Source organism: Dipodomys spectabilis, unplaced genomic scaffold (genome assembly GCF_019054845.1).
Source record: "Dipodomys spectabilis isolate Male_0828 unplaced genomic scaffold, ASM1905484v1 ptg000365l, whole genome shotgun sequence".
Classification (NCBI taxonomy): domain Eukaryota; kingdom Metazoa; phylum Chordata; class Mammalia; order Rodentia; family Heteromyidae; genus Dipodomys; species Dipodomys spectabilis.
The window spans coordinates 14,117,397-14,132,294 of NW_024871042.1; the positions used below are offsets into that span (position 1 = coordinate 14,117,397).

The window sequence follows — 14,898 nt, forward strand, 5'->3', positions numbered from 1 at the left end:
TTATGCAAGAGAGATCAGAACTTGGGAAGGTTTAGGGAGCCGGACCCAAGGCCACAGGCTCAGGAGAGTGATAGCAAGAAAGGAGGAGGGGACTTTAGTTTACGATCAGGACTTCTGAGGCCCGTTCTCGTGGAGGTATGAGATGGGCATTCTCTTGTGGGCCTGTGCTCTGACTCCAGTCCTGTTTTCCACTCCTGAACTCAGCCTTCTGCCCAGGCAAGGGGCAAAGGATGGCACTGTTGGGGGCAAAGTCACGCAGCAGGCAGGTCTCCACTAATGCATCTTAACCCAGGCTGTGAGCACGAGCTGAGAGCTTAAGATAACCCAGGACCTCTGTGGGAAGGATTACGTTTGTAACAGAAAGTGGGAGCATCATTAATCTTGATTTGACTTATCTGGAACTTCATGTTTTCATTGGTGGCCGAAGGCCTGCCTCATACTGTGAGGCTTGCCCTGGTGAGCTCTCTGAATATTCAGGAGACTGTTAGCATTCTGTTTGATTTTATTACTTGGCTGGGCATTGGTGGCTGATGCCTGTATTCCTAGTTACTCAGGAGACTGAGATCTGAGGATTGTAGTTCAAAGCCAGCAAAAAATGTCCACGAGACACTTATCTCTAATTACCTATTCCTTTCCCCTCCCCCCAAAAAAAGCCAGAAATGGAGCTGTGACTTTAGTAGAGCACTGCTCTTGAGCAAAAAAAGCTCAGGGACAGCACCTAGGACCTGAGTTCAAAAACTACGTTTTATTACTTGTTCCAGATTCCCCACATACTACCTTCTTGGAAGAGGGAAGATGGTTGTTTCTAGAGAAGTTGGCAAGGACAGTTTCCACCTTGAATCCCACCTGCTTCCAGCAGGGTCGCCTCCTTCCCTGTAACAGATTTCTTGGTTCTGCATCCACTCATCTGAGAAGTAGTTGTATCTCCTTGATGTGGGTAAGGCCTTGCCGCACATAATCCCTGCTTGCCCAGTGAGCTCAGGGGACGACACAGCATAGATGACCTCCAGCACTAACACACCAGGCAGCAAAGGCCTGTTGTGCAGGGTGGTAGAATGGTGTTGATTGGATTTGTGTGTGTGTGTGGGGGGGGGGGATGCTAGTACTGGAGCCTGAACTTAGGGCCTGGGACTTTGTGCCTAGCACAAAGCTGGCACTCTACTACATCTCCATTTCCAGCCTTTATTGGTAACTTGGAGATAAAAGTGTTAAGGACTTTTCTGCCCGGACTGGCTTCAAATCACAAACCTCAAATATCAGCCTTCAGATTAGCTAGGATTTGATTTTTTTTTTTTTTTTTTATCATGGGGCTTGAACTCAGGGCCTAGGCACTGTCTCTGAGCTCTTTGTACAAGGTTAGCACTCTGTTACTTTGGGCCGCAGCTCTACTTCTGGTTTTCTGGGTGTTAATTGGAGATATGAGTCTCATGGACTTTCCTGCCCTGACTGGCTTTGAACTGTGGCCCCCAGATCTCAGTCTGCTGAGCAGCTAGGATCGCAGCTGTGAGCCACCAGCGTCTGGCTAGGATTTGATTTTAAGTTGGTGAATAGTAAGCTAAGGGGGCAGAGCTGGAAGGCCGAAGAAGGGGGTGCTCCAGGCAAAAGAGAACAGCAGGTACAAGGGCCATGAAGCTGGACTGTGGGGCTGTGGGGCTACACAATCCCTAGGGGGCTGCTGTGGCCATGGCAAAGGACGGGCAGAGGAGGGGAGGTTGCAGATTATGAAATCTAGGCTGTAGTCCTGGAAAGATGTGGATTTGTTTTACCCAAAGTGAGATTAGAGCCCCTGGAAGGTAGACATGATTGAGTAGCACCAAGGGCTGCTGTGTGAGGAACAGACAGAAGGTGGGAGTGGGGAGTACGCAGCAGTTGTAGAGACACGTAGCTCACACCTATAATCCTAGCTACTCAGGAGGCTGAGATCTGAGGATCATGGTTAGAAGCCAGCCTGGGCAAATCTGGGAGACTCTTATCGGTATCCAGTTTAACCAGCCAGTAGCCAGGTGTGGAAGTATGGTTCAAGTGGTAGAGCACCAGTGGAATGAAAAAGCCAAGCAGGTGATGCCCTGAGTTCAAGCCCCAGTACACACACACACACACACACACACACACACACACACACACACACACACCACACACGCACACACACACGCACACACACTACACACACACACACCACACACACACACATACCACACACCACACACACACACACACGCACACACCACACACACACACACGCACACACACACCACACACACCACACACACACACACACACGCACACACATGCACACACCACACACACACACACACATACCACACACACACACACACACCACACACACACCACACACACACACACACACACCACACACACACCACACACGCACACACACACACCACACGCACGCACGCACGCACGCACACACACACACACACACACGCACGACAGTTGAACACAGTTTAAACTTGCTACATCAGAAATGCTTGGTAGAAGTATTTCTTGATCACATGCATTTTCTGGAATATAGAAAATGTCTCCACAGATCTTTCTGGAAGTTCCCTACTCAGCAGAAATGCTTGTTGCTACTAATCGAGCATGGAAAAGAAAATGAGATTTTGAAATGGAACATGAAGTAGCTATCTTCCAGGCTCTGAAAGACCACCCTAAACAGGGACTCATGCTATTAGATGGACATCTGGGATCTTTCCATAAAGGCAGATTTGTAAATCCATTTCCTTCCCTCCCTCCCTCCCTCCCTCCCTTCCTTCCTTGCTTCCTTCCTGGGGCTTGAACTCAGGGCCAAAGTGCTGTCTCTGAGTCTAGCACCGTACCACTTGAGTCACATCAGTCGTGGCTTTTTGGTAATTAAGTGGCCAAAGCAGCTCCCCTTCCCCACAGTGGAGAAGGGGGTGTGTAGTCTCTCTCCCAGCAAAGGAGGAAGTATATAGCTGTGTCCCCAGTGCTTCCACTTAAGTCCCTGTTTCTCACCAGCAGGGCACCTGGTGCTTCTGGACCTGCACTTGTGGAGGTGCTGAGTTTCCTGCTCTTCCATTGTCCCCTGAAGCCACCCGAGGCTTGTCAAGACCCAGAGCCTGAGCCAGGCACTGGTGGCTCATACCTGTTATCCTACCTACTAAGAAGGCTGAGATCTGAGGATTGTGGTTCAAAGCCAGCCTGGGAAGGAAAGTCTGTGAGAGTCTATTTACAGTTAACCAGCAGAAAACCAGAAGTGATGCTGTGGCTCAAAGTGGTAGAGTGCTAACCTTGAATGAAAGAACTCTTGAGTTTAAGCCCCATCATTGACAAAAACAAAAAACCCAGAGCCTGGGCTCCCACTGAAAGGTTAAAGTTTGAGGCAGTGACCACTTGTTGCTTGTTTCTGTCTAGCAAAGCAACACGTGGTGGCAATCCAAACACCTGGTTGATTGTGTGCCTTTATAAGACCTGCAAATCCTTAGCTTGGGCTCTCCTCCTAGGCTCCGTTGTGTCGGAGTGTAGGACGAGGCCCGAGCTGCAGCCCGTTTAAATAAAACAGCTGTAGAGTCTGACTCTCGGTGGTCTTCTTGGTGGGGGTCCTGCGACCTTGGCATAACACCACCAGACCTACAGTCCAGGGGCCGGGCCTTCAGTCCACTGCATACCCCGAGCTTACACTCGTAATCCTGCTCAAGGGTGAGGAGCCTTACGACACGTACCCTGTCTTCAAGCCCCCAGGTGTGGCTGGTCCTGAAGTAGAAGTGAAGGTGCTGCTGCTTTTACTAGCTGCAGAGCATCTTAGCTGTGAAGAAATCGGAAAGAAGATTCTGGAGAGACTGAGGAAGGCCTCACACAGGGTTTCTGGTGTTCATGGATCTGGTCAGGGTAGAGCCCTTGGGCCACAGCCTGTCAGTAGTTGCATCTCTTTTCTGTTGATCAGGTGACCTCTGGAGCCTCTTGGGATGCAAGCAAGACTCAAGGAGACTCCCCAGACTTCAAAACTAGGCTCTGGTTCCTGTAGAGCTCTTTAGGGGTGCAGAGGGAGGCACTGTTCTACCTTTAGATTCTCTGTAGAGTTCAGAAGTTGGATTTAAAGTAACATTTTTCAAATAAGCGTCACTTAGTACCAAGGGGGCCTCGTGTTAACATGTCTGTGTATATCTGTACTTTGATCAGCACCTTCTCTGTCATTCTCTGCCTTCCAGACCAGTCTCACTCAACAAGCTTAATTTTTTTCCATTTTTATACAAATACATAAAAGTATTTCAACTCAGAATCAGATGCTGTCCCTTGGCTTTTTCACTCAAAGCTGGGCTCTACCACTTGAGCCACAGCTCTACTTCAGGCTTTTTGGTGGAAAATTAGAGATAAGTTTTACACATTTTGCCTCCCTGGCTGGCTTTAAACCTGATCCTCAGATTTGAGCCTCCTGAATAGTTAAGATGACAGGGGACAGCCATCAGATCCTGGTGTGAATTTGTGTCTTACGCCACAGTCTTGGGGAGGATTTTTTCAAGCAGCATTTGAAGGGCTTCATTAGGCCTTGAATTACCAGGTTGCAGCCCTGAGACTCCATGCTTCCCCACTGTGACATGGAAAGCCCTGACAGGAGGCAAGGGAGCACTGTAGCTTAGTGCTGGAACCAGGGCCATTTCCCTCCCCGCAGCTGCCATCTTGCTGGAACATAATACCAGCCAGTGCCCACCCACCTTGCAGCCTGTGAGTTGCTTCTGTGGGTAAGGCTTCAGTCCCAGTGGCAGAAATGACACATGTGTAGCAGCTTAAGGGTACAAGGCCTTGGTGTCTACACACTCATCCAGGTACCTTCCAGGGGTCCATGCTTCCTTATCAGGAGATTTTGGTTTCTCTTGAGATCAGGCACAGTTATTAAGGACAGAACATTTTTTGTGTCAGTACTGGGGCCTGAATTCAGGGTCTTAGCTTTTTTGTTTAAGGCTGATGATGCTCTACCACTTGAGCCATAGCTCCACTTCTGACTTTTTGGTGGTTAATAGGACTTTCTTCCCTGGGTTGGTTTTGAGCCACAAGCCTTAGGATCTCAGCCTTCTGAGTCACTAGGATTAGGTGTGAGTCAACAGCACCTAGCTGAGGACAGATTATTTTAAAACACAACCCTGAAAAAAAGTCTAGTTACAGATGGTTTAGTGAATAAACACACATTTAGGAGTTTTCAGAAAGTGCTAAAGAAATGTGCCTTTGCCATGCCTTTAAAACAATTTAGCTCTGGGATTCACTGATATCTGAGGACAGGAGGGACGTTTCTCCTTGGTTTGGAGATTTGTGTATGTGTGTGTCCAGGAGTGGAGGGAGTGTTCTAATACAAAGCATTACATTAAAAAATGCCACCTGGTGCTGGTGGCTCACGCCTGTAATCCTAGTTACTCAGGAGGCTGAGATCTGAGGATCACAGTTCAAAGCCAGCCCAGCTAGGAAAGTCAGTGAGACTCTTATCTCCAATTAACCACCAGAAAACTGGCGCTTGCCTTGAGCTGAAGAGCTGAGGGACAGCATCCAGGCCCTGAGTTCAAACCCTCTGACTGACAAAAAAAGAAAAAAGAAAGAAAAAAAGAAAAAAAAAAAACAAGACATTCTTAGGCCAGGCATGGTGGTGCCACCTGAAATCCCAGCATTTGAGAGGCTAAAACAGGAAGATTATGAGTTCAAGGCAATATAGACTTTGTCTTAAAAAGAGAAAGGGAAAAAGAAAAGGGAAAGGGAAGAGGGGAAAAGGATGGGAAGGGAAAAGAAGAAAAGAAAATCTCAACTGGGTGGTAGTGACTTTCACCTGTAATCCTAGCTACTCTGGAGGTTGAGATCCAAGGATCACAATTGGAAGCCAGCCAAAATAATCAGCAAAAAGCCACATTAGAGGAATGGCTCAAGTAGTAGAGTGCCCGACATGAGGAAGAAAGCCGAGCAAGAGTATGAAGCCCTGAATTCCAGCCCTAGTACCAACACAAAAGAAAAGAAAGACTAGCTCAGCTGTATGATCCGGCCTTCCAAAGTTTTCATTTGTGACGAGTTAACCTTCTTGCTTCCCTCCATCTCACTACATAGCCCTGGCAGCGACTGCTTCCCAGCACAGCTCATGATGTTTCTCTTTAGATTTTCCTTCCAGTTCTTGAATATTGATCTCATGTCAGCTATTTTTTTGCCTGCATTGAGCTGCCCTCTCAAAACAACTCAATTTGAGAAAGCCAGACCTGAAGTGAGCATTGATATAAAGGCTCTTATCAGCCTCGTAGCTCTTTCTGCAAGGATCCTGTACCAATGCTATGGGCATGCAAACATGCTGTGCACCATTCCTCACAAACATGCTGTGCAGCACTGAGTCTTGCATAGCATCCAGCCTCTGTGAGGGATAGAGTAGTAAGATCAAAGTTAGAATGAGAGCATGAGATACCTTGGCTTCCCAGGATTCAATCAGGGGAGCCTACTGCAAGCTGGCGCAGGGGATCATGGGAAGCCCAAAGGTACCCCTGTATTCGGTGTAGTAGTGTCACTGGCAAGTGAGTACAGCTATTTATCTGAGTCGTTTGCACCTGGTGAGAGAAGATTGTAGTTGAGACAAGAGATGGAGTGAAGCTGGAGCCAGTGGCTCATGCCTGTAATTTCAGTTACTCACGGGGTTGAGATCTGAGGGTTGTGGTTCGAAGCCAGCCTGGGCAGGAAAGTATGTGAGAGTCTTATCTCCAGATAACCACCTGAAAACTGGAAGTAGTGCTGTGGCTCAGTGGTACAGCAGTAGTCTTGAGAGTAAAAGCTCAAGGACTGCGCCCAGGCCCTGAGTTCAAACCCTATGACCAACCAAAAAAAAGGGGGGGGTGAGGAAGTAAAAGTAGCAGTTCATTGGGAAAGAAGTATGGTAGAGAAAAGCAATTATCCATCTTTAGTGTACATTCAAGAGTATTCATGTTCCCAGGGGAGTCTCAGGACTAGGGTCTCCCCTCAGGATCTTGGTTCTAGGTTCTCCTGTATCTCAAAGGAGAAGGATGGAGAAGGTAGTAGTGAAAGATGGAATAGGAAAGTGTTCTCAGCAGGAGACACATTGGCTGGAATGCCACAGCTCTGAGGGCAGCACTGCCACCTGCTTTTATTAGGAGAAATCTAGACAGGCTGGTGGGTCTTGGTGGGGTGTTGGGTGGAGTTTGGGTGGTCCTTCATTTGGTGAGAACTCTGATAGATGGTTTGGTTGACAGAAGAGATGTGCACCTGGGCATACTCAGGTTTGTGTGGATGGCTGTGTATAGATTCCTCGTAGAGATTGAGTCATCTCAGGTGAAGCTCTTCACATTGTGGGGCTCACGGATCATTGTAGGCTTTATAGTCCTTGTCCCCAGAGCAAGTGTATTGAGTGAGAGCTCTGCCAGATTAACTTCCTCAATGATACTTGGCACCAGTTTACTCTGTGTATGTGCGTGCATGCATGCTGGCAGTGAGACTTCAACATAGGGCCTGGTCACTGGTCGTTATCCCTAAACTTTTTTGTCTAAAGCTCTACTTCTGACTTTTTGGTGATTAGAGATAAGAGAAACTGGGATCCCCAGATGTCGTCATCTGAGTCGGTAGGATTACAGGTTTGAGCCACCAGCACTCAGTATCTGCAGCATTTGGTGGTCTCTCTGCCACTTGGCAGTTTGGGGTATCTAAAAGCCAGGGGAAGGTCTGTTGCTGGATGTGGTCTGGATCAGTGGCCCTGGCCACCAGGGACCCTTTGATGCCTGCCTGCCTGCCTCAGTGGAATTGTATGTTCATGTTACATGTATTATATTTCTGACCGGGGCGGGGGGGAGTTGATGCTGCTATGGCATCTGCAAGTCAGGAATCCATGTTTGTCTGATGATTCATAGATGCCTGTTCACCATGTGCCCTCAGCTCCCTGGCCAGTGCCTGGCATCTGGTGGATGTGGCAGCATGCATTTGTCCCAGGAGCTTCTTGGGTCTTACATGTCCTCTCATCCATCAGCCTGACTCTCCCTCTCTTCCCTGGAGGTGTGCTGAGTCTTCTGGAATATGGAGAAGAGTATGTTTTCACCCTGCCCAGTGCCTACGCCCGATCCATCCTCACCATCCCATGGGTGGAGCTTGGAGGGAAGGTCAGCATCAGCTGTGCCAAGACGGGCTACTCTGCCACGGTGACTTTCCACACAAAGCCCTTCTACGGGGGGAAGGTCCACAGGTAAGAGGCAGGTGGGCTGGGGGGAGAAGGCTTTGGTTTTGTCCAATTATGATGCCTTCACATTCCCCTTGAATTCCAGCCAGGTGCTGGTGCCTCACACTTGTATTCCTATCTACTTGAGAGCCTGATTGCTGAGGATTGTGGTTCAAAGCCAGGGTAGGAAAGTCCATGAGGCTCTTATTTCTAATTCATCACCAGAAAACCAGAAATGGAGTTGTGGCTCCAAGAGGTAGAGTGCTAGCCTTGAGCAGAAAAGCTCAGGAACAGTGTCCAGGGCCTGAGTTCAAGTCCCATGAGAGACAAAAACAAAAGATTGAGTTCTGGCAGAGGAGTAAGTTGTAAAATAAGACAAAGTGGCAGGTCTTGTTCAGAAATTCTAGATACCTCTTTCCCAAGTCATAGGGCAGGATTCTGGGGGGAAATCTCTGGCCATGCATTTGAAAATACACCCCAGATAATAAAAAGCACTTTGTCTTGTTACACTTTCCCCCCCCTCCCCCCGACCTTCTTCAGTCACAGCCTCTTCTTACCCTGCTGTGCTTTGAGCTGAAGACTTGGCATCTCCAGAGTCCCTGAGCGCTGGGTCACACCTCCGTGCAGTGCCGCTGACAAGCTGCTTCTCTGCTTAGGAGCTGGGGAAACAGGTCTTCTGCAGGAGGAGAAGTTCCTGTGGGAGGAGCCTTGAGTGCATTCTTATGGTTCCCTTCCAGTTCTGCCCTTTTTCACGTGGGCGTTGGCATGAGGCACACATGGCTGCTTTGGGGCCAGGCTGCAGATGGCGCAGACCGGCGCCCACGAGCTGGTCATGTCCAGGGCCACCATGTTGGTGGATGGCATACCATGGAAATTGGCAGAGGTGTGCAAATGTGGGTTTCCTTGTGAGAGCCTGCTGTTTGTTGTTATCTGCACACTGCCCACCGTGCGGCCTCACCCTTGCCCCTGGCAGCTCCTGTGCCCAACTGCACCCCTGGGCTGTTGGGAGCAGCTTTCTGCCCAGGTGGGCTGCTGCTCATACTAGAAGTGGAGACCAGGGAACGCTCAGGCAAAGGCTCTGTATTTTAATTTTTTACATACATTTGTTTTCTTTTTTTATTATTTAAGTAGTTGTACAAAGGAGTTGCCATTTCACAAAGCCATCTATGAATACAATGTCTTGATTAATGTCACCTTTTCAACCTTGTCACCTGTCCTCTCCCATCCATCCCCTCCCTCACCCTTCTTAATTTTGTAAGATATACATTGGAATCTTGAGTGCACTTTCTCCTCCTCCTCCTCCTCTTTATTTGTCCACCCCATTCCCTTTGTGCTGATACTGGGGCTTGACCTCAGGACCTGGTGCTCTTACTTAGCTATTTTTGCTTAAGGCTGGGCCTCTACCATTTGAGCCATACCTCCACTTCCAGCTTTTGGATGATGAATTAGAAATGAGAGTGTCACAGACTTTCCTGCTGGCTTTGAGCTATGATCCTCAGATCTCAACCTCCTGAGTAGCTAGGATTACAGGTATGAGCCTCCAGCACCCAACTTACCTTATACTCTTTTGGTGGCTAAATATAGTAGTTTTGAAGTTATATACTGAGCTGCTTGATTGATTTTCCTCCCAGTGATGTGTATTCATTCCGTGTTTGTCTCTGAAAGCTAAGATTAGCGCTGCTGCATTACTGTGTTTCAACTAATCTGTACACTATTCAGATTAAACCACTTTTCCCAACTTTTTCCTGGGTCAGTGATACGAGCTCCTATTTTAAGACTTAGTGTTTGGATCCCTCTTTCCCAAGCCCCCCAGAAACCCCTCTAACCCTGAGGGCCCTGTTTTGAATCTTTCCCTTGGCTTATATTTCTTCAGGGTCACGGCAGAGGTGAAGCACTGCCCCACCAACACCATTGTCTGTAAGGCCCACGGGGAATGGAATGGCACCTTGGAGTTCACCTACAGCAATGGGGAGACCAAAGTTATCGACACAACAGCCCTTCCTGTGTACCCAAAGAAGATAAGGCCCCTCCAGAAACAGGGACCCATGGAGTCCAGGTGGGAACTGGTCCGTGTGGCTCCACGGCTCAGCTTTCCTAGTGGCTGACCAAGGGGCATAGGGGAAACTTCCAAAAGCACAATTGATACAAGTGGATCAGGGCCCATGTTCTGACCCTGATAGTACCTCCGTTTCTCCTGTCTAGGTCTTGGGTGTGGACAGTGTAGCTCTCCAGTGGGTCATTTCTGTAGTTATCATAAACACAGGGCCTTGCCCTTGCCAGGCAGATCTCTAGCCTGTACCATACACCATACTCCCTCCTGCTGCTGCTGCTGCTTGAGCCACGCTTCTACCACCTAAGCCACACACCCCAAGTCCACTTTTTTTTTAGCTTCCACATATATGAGCACATAGTGTTGGTGTTTCTGGGTTTGGTTTTTTTTTCTGTTTGTTTCTTCTTGATGGCTGAAGATTATTCCCTTGTGTATACAGATCACATTTTCTTTATACTCATCTGTTGCTGCAGGCTTTTCCTCTTAAATTAGGCACTAGTGCAGTAGAAACAGCAAAAGGCTGTGTGGGAGTCAGACCTGGCTGATCTACCTTTTTTTTTTTCTTTTTTGGGATGTATAGTATGATACTGTGGTTTAAACTCAAAACCTCATATTTGTTAGGCAAGGTGCTCTGTCACTTGAGCCATGCCTCCAGCCCTGTCAGACCTGGCTTCCCATCCCCACTTGCAAAGCTCTTGTTGCGGTAATATGTGGGCCAGAGGGTCACACTCCCTGTTTTCTGTTATCAGTGAGGCTGGGGGGAATGGGAGCTGGAGTGTGACCTTGGTGTTGACCTTCCTCGGAGGGTATTGCTCAGTGTCCCAAGCAGCCACCCTGTCCTCCTTCAGCTTCATGAGGTCACAGTCAAGGCTTCCTGCTGTACCATGCCAGCCTACACAGGAGTTATGGGCCTGGTCTCATGACAGCCTGGAGAGCGGGCAGGGAGTTGCACCACTGGCCGTCCTGCGGCTGTGACATCACAGCTGCTGTTGTGGTGGTTGGAAACACCTGTGTGCTGCCCTGCTTTACCATGGCTGCTTCTCTGTCCTTACCCCTTGGTCAGTGTTTCCTAGAACCATGGCCGGCACCTAAGACGGCTGGAGGAGGACGCTGCTTGGGAGAGGCCACCTCTGCCAAGTGTGGGCGTGGGTGGAGGTGATAGCTTCTGTGTCCTAAACCCACTTGTGCATGTGCACACACATATGCAGATAGACACACAAAGCAGGCATTCACATGCATACAGACAAGCACTCATAGATACACAGACACACACAGAAACATACACAGGTACACATGCAGAGATATACACAGACACACCAACACATAGACACACACAGATACACAGGCATATATACACAGATACATAGACACACACAGATATGAGACACATACAGATACAGACACCGACACATACACAGACACATAGACAAGCAAAGATGTGCACACAGGCCTGTGAGCACGTGCACACACAGGCGCATAGTCCAACCATCTTTGTCTTTCAGTGCTGGGATCCCTGGTGGGAAAGCTGGCATTGTTCTAATCTACCAGCTGGACTTTGGGCAAGTCAGTTCAGCTTGCTCCTGGGACTCGTTTCTGTACAGTGCAGACAACAATGGAGCATGGCGAAGTTAGGTGTGGGGTTAGAGGAGCGGATTGGGAAGATGCTTACAAGCAGGCGGCACATGCCCTGTGGCCCTGGTGACCAGCAGCCTCCACCCCAGCATGGGCTCTGAGGAAGGCTGCTGTGGGGCCTTGTGCTCATGCCCCGCTCTGCTCTGGCAGCAGTGTCCCCACTGGTGGCTCTGCTGATGCTTTCCCCTCCTTCCTGTATCCCCAGGAACCTCTGGCAGGAGGTGACCCGAAACCTACGATTAGGGGACATTGAGGCTGCCACCGAGCAGAAGCGGCGCCTGGAGGAGAAGCAGCGCGTGGAGGAGCGGAAGCGGGAGAGCCTGCGGGTGCCCTGGCAGCCCAGATACTTCACCCAGGAGGTACCCCTGCCCGCCGTGTGCTGGGCTCACCCGCCAGCCTAGCCCCAGGGGGACCTAGGGCTTCCCTGGCGAGCCTCGCCGTTGGATGGACGGGGAAAGACAGGGCAGGGAGGTCCTGGTTTGGAGTGGAGGCAGTGTGGCTCTAGTACCAGCTTTGGCTCAAGCTTTTGGACAGCCTTTCTGTAACAACGTTCATGATGTATGAACTCTCCACACGCAACCTGCCAGCCTCTTAGGGAGGGAAGGAGGGGATTGCCGACCTGAGGACCTCTCCAGCCAGGTAAAGAGGAGCAAATCCGAGCAGAGCATGGCATAAAGGCAAGACCCCCACAGCCCATCTCCAGGCCAGGGGCGCTGAAAGCATCCTGGGGATGGCCTGCCTGGTGGAGTTTTGCCTCCTTGGGGCCCCATGGGTGGCCATATTGGGGTTGGTGGCCCTTTATGTTTGGGAAGTCACTGGGAGGCATTTCAAGGGCAGAGTGGGAAGTTAAGAAACATAGGAGCCTCTTCTGAAAGAGCCTGGTGGGAAGCCGGGGACATGAGAGCCTGGGGGTGGGGAGAGGGGAGCACTTCCTGCCAGGCCAGAGATCCTTCATAGGAGCCAGGAATCTGGATTTTTCTTCCCCCCCCCCTTCCCCCCCCCCCCCCCCCCCCCCGCAATCTGATATGCATGATGAATGAATACCAATAGCCAATCAGAACGTTTCTGTGGGTCGTTAGCTCAGGTCTGCTAATCTAGACATAAAGCTAGCAGCAAAGTGACCTGGGGTGGGCTAGAAGCCCACTGTCCTACTGAGTGAGGAACTGAGGCATCATAGTGGATCTTTTCAGCTCTGGCCCCTGGTTCAGACAGGACAGCTGCTTAGGGAAAGCCTGCCTTTCAGGTCACCATGTGGGGACTGTGTGGGAGCCTTGCCCAGGTGAGGTCAGTCTTCGAGAATCCTCCCACGAGGCAGGCACTTGTCTCTCCAGCACAGCTGTTTTCCTCAGCCTCTATGGAGAGTTGTTTATTAAAGAACAAAAGGCCACTGAGTTCTACCTCTGGGGTTTCAGAAAAACCTATAAGAAGTGTTGCGGGCGGGCAGGAAGAATGCTGGTTACCCCCTAGAACTGGAGCACTGCTCTAGCACCAGGTCTATAGGCCATTTTGAGTCCAGTCTTTTAATCAACTGACACTCCATGATGAGTTCTCATGTATTGATCTGCTTGTGATCGCTCCCTGCTGGAATCTTGCTGAACACACCCCTCTCAGGCTGTGGGCTAGCAGGGCATCGGTAGCTCCTTACATAGGAGACATACCTTTGCCTTTTCTTCTACCCATCCATTCAGCCACCACTTCCTCTCTTGTCCCACTGTCTCCAGGGGCTGTTTTGCCAAGCAGTTCTTCCTGATGTAAATCACCAAGTCTCCTTTCATTATTTTCTCCTGAAAGAGTAGAAGATCTCTGGGCTCTGAAGGCAGTCAGGCTGAGAAAGGCCAGCGAGCCTACCAGCGTGGCTTGGCTGTGGGATATCTGTGGGAACAACGCAGGCCGATTGCATGTCCTGGGCTTACACTGTAGTCTCTGCCTAGTAGAGGTAGATCTTCCCTGTTCCTTCTGCAAGATCTCCAGTTAATACTTTGTCTTTTTTCAGGGTGATGGCTGGGTTTACTTCAACCCTCTCTGGAAGGCACACTGATGAAGTGGCAGTGCACGGCTCTCCTACACAACCCTGTTTTTGTAGAAATTAAAGTGGTACAGTCCTGCGGTTCTGTTGGCATTCACTGTGACCTCTTGTTAGCGTTGGGAGAAATGGTAACAGCAAAATTGTATACTGTGAAAAACACACCTGCAGACTCTGCTAGAGGATTAACTGTACACGAGAGCCATTTGGGATGTGTCCACAGTGTTCACACACAACACAGTGGACACACATCTGTGTTGTTATACACATGAATACTGCACTCACCAAGATTTAATGGGTAACCCATGAGCTCCTTTTTTTTAATCAATGAGGGTTGAAATTTTTTCTATTTTTCACTTTGCCAAACAAAAAACAACTAAAAAAAAAACCCCATTTTGCACTTACAAAGATGTTCTCACTTAGTCAATTCCTGTCACAATGAAGGTTGAATGAGCAGTGAGCATGGCCCAACTTATTTCCCTCTAGACAAAATGGCTCATTCCTGGTAAAGGTTGGTGGCTGTCATCTCTTTTAACTGTTTTGATTTTTAGCACCCACCTGCCTCTGTTGTTAGTCCACACCCAGGAAAGAGAAGAGGCTCTTGGTTGTGGATGGGATGGAGGAAGCAGTTTAAGACAGCTGTGGGAGCCTCCCAATTGGAGCACCCCTGGAGAAACCAGTGAGACCCATTGGGGCATTTTCTTCCCATCCTTTGATAGTCATGCTCACGCAGCATGGGTCATACATTCTTTTATTTTTTTTTGTTGGTCGTGGGGCTTGAACTCTGGGCCTGGGCGCTGTCCACTCAGCTCTTTAGCTCAAGGCGAGCCACAGCACCACTACTGGTTTTCTGGTGGTTTATTGGAGATAAGAATCTCAAGGACGTTCCTGCCTGGGCTGGCTTTGAACCGTGATCCTCCGATCTCAGCCTCCTGAATTAGGTAGGATTACAGGTGTGGGCCACTGGTGCCCAGCATGGTCATACAATCTTTAGAAGCTGCTTCCTTTACTGCAGAAAATAAATCATATGGAGACTTC

General features: G+C 49.4%; 1 protein-coding gene across 3 annotated transcripts in view; it reads left to right on the plus strand.

Annotated features, from left to right (window-relative positions):
* Positions 1-14,669, plus strand: part of Osbpl10 (oxysterol binding protein like 10) — a 255,947-nt gene extending 241,278 nt beyond the window's left edge. For all 3 annotated transcript variants that reach the window (XM_042666539.1, XM_042666540.1, XM_042666541.1), the window contains 4 exons: positions 7,996-8,182; positions 10,029-10,211; positions 12,043-12,196; positions 13,831-14,669. In XM_042666539.1, coding sequence (XP_042522473.1) covers positions 7,996-8,182; positions 10,029-10,211; positions 12,043-12,196; positions 13,831-13,875 — 569 coding nt within the window. In that variant the 3' untranslated portion in view covers positions 13,876-14,669. The remainder of the gene's footprint in view (positions 1-7,995; positions 8,183-10,028; positions 10,212-12,042; positions 12,197-13,830) is intronic.
* Positions 14,670-14,898: the final 229 nt, after the last annotated feature.